Consider the following 12,537-nt stretch of genomic DNA (forward strand, 5'->3'; position numbering starts at 1 on the left):
ACACATAAGTGTCATGATAAAACCACGTAGACGTTGTCGGCAGAATAGTCAAAGAAAGTTAGCTGCAGGAAAGTTCACGGAAATTTTCGGAGGAGAAAACGCGTTTTTATACGCGTCTTCACATTGACAGGAGGCTCTATAAATAGAGCTCCCTCCTTCATTCTGAAATCATCCCTTCTTCGAGTTTTCTCTCATCTTATAAGCATTTGAGTGCTTAGTTCTATAATATTTGTGAGGTGTTTTGTTCTCCTGTATTAAGAGAGTGTGTGTTCTCTTCGGAAACACAGTGAGTGAGTTGTACACCACAAAATATTATAGTGAAATTTTTTTTCATCTTGCCCGTGGTTTTTACCCTAATAATTTTTAGGGGTTTTTCACGTAAATCTCGGTATCCAGTTTATTCTTTATTTTCGGATTTTATTATCTCAAATTCCGCACGTGGGACCAATAAGTGGTATCAGAGCCTTGGTTTAAAATTTCTTAAAATTCTGAGTATGCTCTGTGGTTGCAGCCTAGACTGATCTTCCACATCAGAAAAGATTTTTTGAGATTTTTTATTTAAGGCGGGATTAATTTTATCCAGTCTACTAAATTGTTGTAGACATAATGGCGGGAAGGTATGAGATAACAAAGTTCAACGGAAGAAATTTTATGCTGTGGAAAATAAAGATACAAGCAGTTTTAAGAAAGGAGAATTGCTTGGCGGCTATTGTATATAGACCGGTGGAGATTACAGATGATGGAAAGTGGAACGAGATAAATGATAATGGTGTTGCCAATTTACACTTGGCTATACCTGACGAAGTTTTGTCAAGTATCTCTGAGATAAAAACAGTAAAAGTTATCTGAGATACTCTGACAAAGATGTACGAGGTCAAGTCGCTACACAACATGATTTTCCAAAAGAGAAGGCTTTATACTCTTCGGATGGCGGAATCTTCATCGATGACCGACCATATCAACACACTCAACACTCTATTTGCCCAACTCACTTCCATGGGGCATAAAATAGGGGAAAATGAACGTGCAGAGCTTCTACTTCAAAGTCTACCAGATTCATATGATCAACTTATCATCAACATAACCAACAATATTCTTATGGGCTTTCTAAAATTCGACGATGTCTTGACTGCGGTTCTCGGAGAAGAATGCCGGCGCAAGAATAAGGAAGACGGGTTGGTAACTTCGAAGCAGGCAGAGGCTTTGCCGATGATAAGACGAAGATTTATGGACCGTGACTCCAGTGGGAGCCAAAGGCGAGGCAGATCAAAGTCGAGAAGTAAGAAGAAAAATATTTACTGCTTTAAATGTGGCGGTAAAGGGCACTTCAAGAAAGAGTGTACGAGTATCGATAAAAGCTTCCAAGGAAATGTGGCCAGTACTTCAGGCAGTGGTGAAATATTATTCAGCGAAGCAGCAACTGTTGCAGAAGGCAGGCACAAATTTTGTGATACATGGATTATGGATTCAGGAGCGACGTGGCACATGACGTCTCGGAGAGAATGGTTTGATCATTATGAACCAGTCTCAGGAGGATCTGTATTCATGGGAAATGATCATGCCTTGGAAATCGCTGGGGTCGGTACTATCAAAATTAAAATATTTGATGGCACCATTCGCACCATACAGGAGGTAAGACATGTGAAAGGACTGACGAAGAATCTTTTGTCCTTGGGGCAATTGGATGACATCGGGTGCAAAACTCGTATCGAGAAAGGGATCATGAAAATTGTGAAAGGCGCGCTTGTGATTATGAAGGCGGAAAAGGTTGATGCAAATCTATATGTACTTTTGGGAGAAACACACAAAGAGGCAGAACTAGCTGTTGCATCAATTGGTTCAGGAGAAGAATTAACGGTGTTATAGCATAGAAAGCTCGGGCATATGTCAGAATGAGGGTTGAAAATTTTCTCAGAACGGAAGCTGCTGCCGGGACTTACAAAAGTGTCACTACCCTTTTGTGAGCATTATGTTACTAGTAAACAACACAGATTAAAGTTTGACACTTCTACTGCCAGGAGCAAAAGCATATTGGATCTGATTCATTCGGATGTTTGGCAAGCACCGGTTGTATCCCTAGGAGGAGCGAGATACTTTGTCTCGTTCATTGATGATTTCTCTAGGAGATGTTGGGTGTATCCAATCAAGAAGAAATCAGATGTTTTCCAGATTTTCAAAGATTTCAAAGTGCGGGTTGAACTTGATTCTGAAAAGAAAATCAAGTGTCTCAGGACTGACAATGGAGGAGAATATATCAGTGATGAGTTTGATGCATTTTGTCAACATGAGGGCATCAAGAGACAGTTCACGGCGGCTTACATACCTCAACAGAATGGAGTGGCGGAGCGGATGAACAGGACCTTGTTGAACAGAACAAGAGCTATTTTGAGTACTGCAGGTCTAGAAAAGTCATTTTGGGCAAAATCAGTCAAAACCGCTTGTTATATTATCAATCGTTCTCCTTCAGTGGCGATTAATCTGAAGACTCCGATGGAGATGTGGACCGGGAAGCCGACAGATTATTCTCATTTGCATACATTTGGAAGTCCGGTGTACGTTCTGTACAATGAAAAAGAAAGATCAAAGTTGGATTCAAAATCCAAAAAATGTAATCTTCTTGGGTAATGCTGATGGAGTAAAGGGGTTTTGCTTGTGGGATCCTACTGTTCACAAGCTTGTCATCAGCAGGGATGTTATCTTCGAGGAAGATAAAGTAAAGGGAGACAAAGGCAGATTGAATTCAGAAACTACTATATTTCAGGTGGAAAATAAGACGGACGAAGGTCAGGTTTCTTGTGAAGCAGTACCAGAGCATGAAGAACAAGAGCATGTTGAGTCTGAGGTTTCCAATGTGAGGCAGTCAACTCGAGACAGAAGACCACCAGGTTGGCTTTCAGATTATGTCACTGAAAGCAACATTGCATATTGTCTATTATCAGAGGATGGTAAGCCATCGAGTTTCCACGAGGCTACTCAAAGCTCGGATGTATCCTTGTGAATGATAGCAATGCAAGAAGAATTGGAGGCATTGGACAAGAATAAAACTTGGGATCTTGTTACACTACCACGAGGGAGGAAAGCCATTGGAAACAGATGGGTCTATAAGATCAAGCGTGATGGCAATAACCAAGTGGAGTGGTATCGTGCCAGATTGGTGGTAAAAGGATATGCTCAGAAAGAAGGCATTGACTTCAATGAGATATTTTCCCCAGTGGTTCGGCTTACAACAGTCAGAGTGGTGTTGGCATTGTGTGCGGTGTTTGACCTACATCTAGAACAGCTAGATGTGAAAACGGCGTTTCTTCATGGAGATCTTGAAGAAGAAATCTATATGCTCCAGCCAGAAGGTTTTGCGGAATAAGGCAAAGAGAACTTGGTTTGCAGGTTGAAGAAATCTCTGTACGGTCTCAAACAGGCGCCGAGGTGTTGGTACAAGAGATTTGATTCCTATATCATGAGCCTTGGATACAACAGATTGAGTGCAGACCCTTGTACATATTTCAAGAGGTCTGGTGATGATTATATTATTTTGCTGTTGTATGTGGACGACATGTTGGGAGCAGGCCCTAACAAAGATCGGGTCCAAGGATTGAAGGCATAGTTGGCTAGGGAATTTGATATGAAGGACTTGGGACCAGCAAACAAGATTCTAGGGATGCAAGTTCACCGAGATAGAAGTAACAGAAAGATTTGGCTTTCTCAGAAAAATTATTTGAAGAAAATCTTGCAACGCTTCAACATGCAAGATAGTAAGCCAATTTCGACCCATCTTTCTGTTAACTTCAAGTTATCCTCTGAGATGTGTCCTAGCAGTGAAGCAGAGAGGATGGAGATGTCTCGAGTACCATATGCATCAGCAGTGGGAAGTTTGATGTTCGCCATGATCTGTACAAGACCAGACATTGCTCAAGCAGTGGGAGCAGTTAGTCGGTATATGGCCAATCCTGGACGAGAGCATTGGAGCACTGTTAAGAGGATTCTTAGATACATTAAGGGTACCTCAAATGCTGCATTATGTTATGGAGGATCAGATTTTACACTCAGGGGCTATGTCGATTCAGATTATGCAGGTGATCCTGATAAGAGGGAATCTACTACTGGTTATGTGTTTACACTTGTAGGGGGAGCAGTAAGCTGGGTTTCAAAACTGCAGACAGTTGTGGCGTTATCTACAACGGAGGCAGAATACATGGCAGCTACTCAAGCTTGCAAGGAGGCAATATGGATTAAAAGGTTATTGGAGGAGATCAGGCACAAACAAGATAATGTTCCTTTGTTTTTTGATAGTCAGAGTGTCTTGCACATCAAAAAAAATCCAGCCTTTCATTCCAGAACTAAACACATTGGAGTACAATTTCACTTTGTGCGGAAAGTAGTAGAAGAAGGAAGTGTGAATATGCAGAAGATTCATACGAAAGAAAACATAGCTGATTTTTTGATCAAGCCAGTGAACACTGATAAGTTTGAGTGGTGTAGATTCTCAAGTGGCCTAGCGGAAATGTAAGCAGCAAGGAATGGCAAGATTGAAAGGATGTGTGGAGATGTGTTTGATTCTTAATCAAATCTCCAAGTGGGAGAAATGTCGGCAGAATAGTCAAAGAAAATTAGCTGCAGGAAAGTTCACGGAAATTTTCGGAGGAGAAAACGCGTTTTTATACGCGTCTTCACATTGACAGGAGGCTCTATAAATAGAGCTCCCCCTTCATTATGAAATCATCCCTTCTTCGAGTTTTCTCTCATCTTATAACCATTTGAGTGCTTAGTTCTATAATATTTGTGAGGTGTTTTGTTCTCATGTATTAAGAGAGTGTGTGTTCTCTTTGGAAACACAGTGAGTGAGTTGTACACCACAAAATATTATAATGAAATTCTTTTCATCTTGTCCGTGGTTTTTACCCTAATAATTTTTAGGGTTTTCCACGTAAATCTCGGTGTCCAGTTTATTCTTTATTTTCGGGTTTTATTATCTCAAATTCCGCACGTGGGACCAACAGACGTCACTGCTAGCACCACGTATGCAAAAAAGATTAAAATTGCCAAAATAACAAATGAAGCGAGCATGCAAAGACTGAAATTTGATAACATAAAATATCAAAATCACTGAAAGACAAATACTGACTAATATTACTGATACACACACATATATATATACAAAAAAAAAGTCGCAGTTCTATTTAAGATTTGTTATGAGACACGTACATGGACATTTTAACATCAACAACAGAAATTAATTATCATACGTAGATATGTACTGAATTGAAGAAATCTTGATTGTGATGTTTGTTTGCATGGCGACCGTTCACGTTCGCATGTATTATATTGAAAGAGAGGAAGGGATCAACCCAAAAACTGTGCCCTCATCAGCATGAAAACAACAATGCCAACCCCATAATTATGTCAAGAGTCAGTCACCTACAGATAGATACACGTATGAGAAACATATCTACAATAAATATTCTATCATTTACCAAGTAAATTCAGCTATAATATCTAATGGATCATATATAGGTAAAATACATGTGGTATCGGACAAAAACTTGTGTGAGACGGTCTCACGAGTCGTATTTTGTGAGACGAATCTCTTATTTGGGTCATCCATGAAAAAATATTAATTTTTATGCTAAGAGTATTACTTTTTATTGTGAATATCTGCAGAGTTGACCCGTCTCACAGATAAAGATTCGTGAGACCGTCTCACAAGAGACCTACTCGTGGTATCAATACATATTTTCATCAAATCATGCATGTATTTACACGTGATCTGTTGGATCTGACCTAAGAGAAATTTGGGTAATACCCTTAGGCCAGGTCGAATTTTCTCATTACATGTAAGAGATAAAAGACCTTTTTATCGAGTTATTGATGCTACGCTATATGTGGAAATACTTGAGAGGTTGTGAAGTTTTAAATGTTATAAGATGATGAGAAATTACGCATCTTGTTCAATAAAAAGCATAGGGTAATAATTTTTAAATTTATAATTGAAACTTAAAATATAAAGATTATGCATATGTCTTGTCCAAACGCAATTATTAATTAAGGTTATGCCAAAAAACATGACATAATTAGATCCAAAAATAATTTTATAAAAGAAAAGGTTTAAAATGGAACAAAAGAGGTATTTCATAATTTATAAACATGGAGCATAACTAGTTGTAGCTTCTATCTTGAAAGATTTGGCTTAATTATTGATCAAATTACATATTTTAATTTGGCCGAATCTGATTTGTGATGGCTTTGATTCATCCCATGAAAATCCATAAATATTATTGTTGAGTGGAGAACATATCTAAACTATATATTGTGAAACATATCTATTAGATGTATAAGTTAGATATATTTCATTACATCCAATAAATGAGTGTCATCATATATATATATATATATATATATATATATATATATATATAGACACACACATACATACACATATAAGAGTTCTTTATCAAGATTTTCAGTTCATAATAATCTAATGTGTGTGTGTATATATAGTTTGATATATTCTTCATAGAGCGTGTTCACAAATAATATATATATAGATATATATAATATTATTATTTGAGTATCTCAATGAATGTAAAATGTAAGATCATTAATGGAAGGTGGATTTAGTTCAATGAATCTATTTAGTTATTGAAGAGATTCGTGTAAAATACGTCGTATGTAACATATGTGTTGTTCCCTCCATTTTTTTTTACAAGTGAACATACTTGTGCGACGTCTCAGTAAAAAATAATCATTAGAAAAGAAATCAAGTTTACAAAAAATACTAGTGAAAGAATGAAAAACTATCTTCCTTAGCAAGCCAAGGAAGTAAATTGCATCATAAAATCTCAATAACAAAAATAACCAAAACATAAGAATGCAAATCTGTATAGCCGAAATTCGGAGCTACAAAACAAATTTTCAATCAACACTTTGTATGGATATTAACTTCAAATGTCTTCAACACGTAACTGCAACATAGTGAAATAACGATGTTTCGTGTTTGCGAGTTATTCAGAAAATTCTCTCGTATATTGCTTGTCTCGCTTCTCTGGCACCTTTTAACCACACTCTCGCATGGGTTATTCTTCAATATATATAGACTTATTTTGATCTTGATAAGCTTGAATAGATTACTACAAAATAAAGAAATGAGTATTTCATTAGGAAACAAATTTTTTCGAATAATAAAGATCAAATCTAAAGTTTAAGAAACTCTATATTCTAAAAAGAAATTTTTTTTATGAAAATCTTATAAAAAAAGAAAATAATTTAGGAGATAAATTTGTGTCTTATAAGGAAAGGTAAGATACATTTCATTTCAATATCTTACTTTTTGTCTTTCTAGACAAAATAAACACAAACAAGTTTATTCAAGTTGATGCAACTCCATTTAGCTCCTTCTGAATTTGAAAACATATCTCCTCCGGAAATTTATTGCATTAGCTTAGGTGTTGTTACTAGTGTTGACAACACGAGGCAAAAACATCCATCAATTAAATTTAGTCAGAGTATTAAAGAAAAAAAAGGCTAACACCTTAATCAAATAATAATAAACAAAATTAAGCAAAATTACGAATATAGGGAATAATAAAATTTCAATGATCATTTTCCTCTTTCTTTAGTATCCACTGCTTCAGTATCTTTATGAGTATCAGAAGGTCCATCATGTGGAGTTTGTGCACTGCTCTCTCCTATTTTTTTGTTCAGAATGGACACACACATCCAATAACAGCCTGTAATGAGCCACTTAAGCTTCATAGTGAACGATTAGTTATTTGGCTTGAATGATTTGCTCAAGTGCAAAGTCAATCTAGGCATGTAAAACAATAGGGGCAAGCTGGATATAGTCAGATGTTGAGTACGTGCTCACAACATCTGGGACGACACTGGATTTTGACCAAGGAATATCCAGCTTCTGATTTCCTTTGAAGATGGCAGAGACAATCTTCAAGTTTTCAGTCACTATAGACAGATGCTCATCGATGTCTCAGATGAATCCTTGTGATTCCAAGATCCCGTAGATAAGAGAAGGAAAAGACTTCTTGGTTGACTTTAATCCTCCATTAGCAAACTGTAGCACAATTGATACTCCTGTAAAGGTCCGGGTTAATGATGACCCATTTCCGGGTTAATGATGACCCGGGTTATCGGTTGAATAGCCTGGATCAGAAGCCAACTGTCCGGGTACTTTTCCTCCATCCGGTCTCTCATACAGGTACCCAGGTAACCAACTACCCAGGCCACCTCGAGAGTTGCACCACACTCGAGTGTGATCGATATAGACAGTCTAATCTGTCAGAACCACTTGGGTTTGGAGTGTCCGAGAAGTCATCAGAAGCTAGTATGGTAAACCGACTTAGTAGGTGGTGTGATAATCGAGGTAACTACCCATTATTCCACTATAAATAGCAGGTATTAAAGTCATTTAATGATTCTGAAATCTTTGAACTAAAAGCACTTACATATTTTCCCTCAAATATTGCTTGTGTTCATCTAAAAGCCTGCTGACTTAAGCATCGGAGTGCCCACGCCGGACATCTCTCTGGCGCCCATTCACGAGTTACTTTCTTGTTTGCAGGTGTTGATCTAAGCCATTATCTTCACTAAAAATTCCCAAACACTATAAATTATTGATTTGGTCCGTTGGAGTCCCGTACCCGGCTCACCCATTTCAACAAGATCACATCATTGGCGCCGTCAATGGGAATCACTGAGTTCGAGACGTTGATATGGCTCGTACGAGAAGAACCAACCAGGGTAATTATCACGCCCAGGGTGATGGGGGACAAACTTCAAGACAAGCTGATGTTAATAACATTGGACCAAACCTCATTACCCTGACCCCTGAAGAGTTAAAGAAAATGATGGCCGATGTCATCGTGCTAGCTATGGCCAGGAAGGAGGTCTCTCACCCTGTCACACCACCCGGTGATAAACAGGGTGATAAACAGGGACATGAGCAAGGATTTGAGCAGGAGCAGGAGCAGGGGCAGGGGAGGAGGGATAACGAGATGGTAGGAGAAGACGAAGGATCCAGCGCTGGGTCCAAATCTCCTACCGTGGCAGAGGAATTGTTGGAATTAAGGCAGAAGATGAAGGTCTTGGAAGGACAGTTGGAAAGACAGAGCGTTGCCCGGGCAATCCCGAGAGGATGCCCGTTTTCTGATATCATCGTCCGGGAGCCTCTTCCTGGAAATTTCAAATATGCGAAGGTGAAAGACTATGATGGCAATGCAGACCCGGAGGAACACCTGGCCAGGTTTGAAAACATGGCCATGTTGCATTGTTACACTGATAGAATCAAGTGCAAGGTGTTCCTAACAACACTGGTGGATTCAGCTCAGAGGTGGTTCGAAGGCTTGACTTCCCAAAGTATCAGTTCCTTTGGAGACTTCCAGAAGGTGTTTTTACACCATTTTAGCAGCAGTAAAAAGTACAAAAAGACTGCTTTTAGTCTTTTTGAAGTTAAGCAGAACCCGGAAGAGAGTTTAAGGGCCTATATCAGAAGATTCAACAGAGTGGCCCTAGACGTCCCTACTTGTGCCACTGAAACAAAGACTACTGCATTCACCCAGGGTTTGAGAGAGGGTGAATTCTTCAAGTCACTGACTAAGAAGGTGTCGGGAGATTTCGAGGATCTATTGTCGCGAGCAGAAAAATATATCAATATGGAGGAGGCCCAGAAACAGAAGAGGGAGGCTGTGAGAAAGGAAAAAGGAGACCGGGTGTCTAAGCCCGAGGAGAGGGGACAGAAAAGAGGCAATACAGGGCACTTTTCTCACCACGTGCCTCTGAAAATTGCTCGGGAGAGGGAAGTGCAGGAGTGCAGCAGAGATTTGGCCCCGGATCATCAGTTATCCCTGCCAGAAAAGAGTGGATTTTGCTCTTTTCACAAAGTGTGCCACCATAACACTGAAAACTGCAAGGCACTAAAGGGGAATTATGTCTCACCCTCCATCCCGGGACCCAGTAACAATAGCCAGAGGCCGAGAGTGCCACCTTGGACATCTCGGCCACCAGGATCCAGCGTCCGAGGAGGAAGTATGAGGAATATCCCGAGGATTGAGCCCAGTAGAAGAAAGGAGCCTGAGCCCGAGAGAAAAAAGAATTCGTCCCCTGCCACAGGAATGATCAAAATGATATTAGGAGGCTCTACTGATGGAGACTCCAACCGGGCAAGGAAGGGGATAAACAGGAGGAAATGTTTGGAGGTAGAGGGAGCAAAAAGGAATGAGGCGATTATTAGTTTTGGCCCGGAAGATTTGAGAGGGGTGAATCTGCCCCACAACGACGCCCTGGTGATCCAAGCCCGAGTGGCGAATTATGATATTCTACGGGTCTTTGTGGACTCAGGTAGCTTTGTAAATGTAATTTTTAAAGATGCCTTTGTACAGATGGATTTGCAGGGCTACCACCTAGAGGCTGTGGAGACTGCCCTCTTTAGTTTTGCTGGCCATATGGTTTACCCGGAAGGGGAGATCATGTTGCCATTAACCTTGGGTTTTCAGGATCTTAAGAGGACGGTGATGACTTCATTCACCGTAGTGGATTCCCCGTCATCATATAATATCATTTTGGGGAGACCGGCTATGAACGAATTGAGAGCCGTAGCATCCACATACCACCAAAAGATAAAATTTCCAGTAGGAGCTCGGGTGGGAGAAGTCCGAGGAGATCAGCCATCCTTTCGGAAATGCTATGTGGAGGCAGTCCAGGCTGATCAGAGTAGAACAAGGAAGGAAGGAAAGAAGGCAAGGGTGGACGGGGAAAGAACGATGGGGAGAGGAGAGGTGCATTTTGTGGCAGAAGAAGAACAAGAAGTAATAGAAATCGGACCAGGCCAACAAATCCGGGTGGCCCGAGATCTCAGTATATTTACTCGTGTTAGTCTGATTAATTGTTTAAAAACTAATATTCGTGTGTTTGCTTGGTCCCAACAAGATTTGACAGGGATTTCTCCCTTGATAGCAGAACACCAATTGAACATCCTCCCGGGATCTCACCCAGTAAAACAAAAAATGAGGCACTTTGGCCCTGAAAAGGACAAAGTGATTGATGCGCAAATTAAGGAGCTTCTGAAAGCTGGCCACATTCGGGAAATTCAATTCCCCACATGGCTTTCGAATGTGGTCTTGGTACCCAAATCTACCGGGAGGTGGCGCATGTGTGTAGACTTCCGCGATCTCAACAAGGCGTGCCCCAAAGATCATTATCCTCTGCCCAGGATTGATCAGCTGGTGGATTCCACCTCGGGCTATGAATTGCTAAGTTTCATGGATGCATATCAGGGGTACCATCAAATCCCCCTGACTAAAAATGATCAAGACAAAGTCAGCTTCATCACCTCGAGAGGTACATTTTGTTATATTGTAATGCCTTTCGGGTTGAAGAATGCAGGGGCTACTTACCAGCGTCTGATGGATAAAATCTTTGAGAAGCAGCTGGGACGGAATGTGGAAGTCTATGTGGATGATATTCTATCCAAATCCCAGGAGGGTGCCAGCTTTGTTAGTGATCTAGAAGAAACTTTTGCCACTCTCATACATTATGGAATCGAGCTTAATCCTGTCAAGTGTATTTTTGGCGTAAAGAGTGGCAAATTCTTGGGATTCATTGTGATAGACCGAGGGATCGAGGTGAATCAAGAGAAAGTCAAATCTGTGCTAAGCATGCCATCTCCCCGATCTTTCAAGGAGGTACAAAAGCTAACTGGGAGAATTACTTCCCTTTCCAGATTTATTTCCCGATCAGCACATCGGAGTTATCCTTTTTTTCAAGTCTTAAGGAAGGCCCAGCAATTCGGATGGGATGAGAAATGTGAACAGGCTTTCCAGGACTTGAAAATTCATCTTGCCGGGCTCCCTGTGTTGGTGAAACCAGAACCCGGGGAAAAATTATATGTCTACCTGTCCACTACAGAGTATGCTGTCAGCTCTGTTCTGATAAAAGAGGAAGGAACTGATCAAAAGCCTGTCTATTATGTCAGCCATGCTCTGAGGGGGCCCGAGCTCCGGTATAGCGAAGTGGAGAAAATTGTTTTGGCCCTGGTCATGACAGCCCGAAAGCTAAGACCTTACTTTCTGTCACATCAGGTTATTGTTCTTACCAATAGTCCTCTGGGTAGGATCATGACTCACTCTGAAGTATCCGGGCGAATGATAAAATGGACAAAAGACGGTTGGACCCCTCCAAAAACCTCACACTAGAGGGAGTGCTTTTCAGAATAGCTATTTAGCAGGGCTGAGCACCTTCTTGAAGCGCTTAACACCAACAGCGGAAGCTCGCTCGAAGAAGATGTTGGCTAGAGAAAGCTGGTCGGTTGGAGGGAGCTTTTGCAAGGTTCTTCATTGGACTGGGGGGGAGAGGAGGAGGTGGAGCAGATCGGAAGGCGCCTTGGTCACCCTCGTGAGGGTCTTCGAGAATAACTAGCTCGGGTTCTGCAGTAGCTTTTCGTTTTCTCTGACTGATGGAAATGAGATCTTCAGATTCCTCCGAGTTATCAGTCATCGCCCGGGAAGCGCCATCCTGGGGAGGTTCTTCCCGGGACAC

The 12,537-nt window shown here is 40.7% G+C and overlaps 1 protein-coding gene across 1 annotated transcript; it reads left to right on the plus strand.

Annotated features, from left to right (window-relative positions):
- The first annotated feature begins 8,717 nt into the window (after positions 1 to 8,717).
- Positions 8,718 to 12,194, plus strand: LOC142525824 (uncharacterized). Its single transcript, XM_075630113.1, has 2 exons — positions 8,718 to 11,340; positions 11,386 to 12,194. Exons 1-2 carry the CDS (start codon positions 8,718 to 8,720, stop codon positions 12,192 to 12,194), a joined length of 3,432 nt encoding a protein of 1,143 aa, XP_075486228.1.
- Positions 12,195 to 12,537: the final 343 nt, after the last annotated feature.

This window comes from Primulina tabacum, chromosome 15 (genome assembly GCF_025594145.1).
Source record: "Primulina tabacum isolate GXHZ01 chromosome 15, ASM2559414v2, whole genome shotgun sequence".
NCBI classification, from domain to species: domain Eukaryota; kingdom Viridiplantae; phylum Streptophyta; class Magnoliopsida; order Lamiales; family Gesneriaceae; genus Primulina; species Primulina tabacum.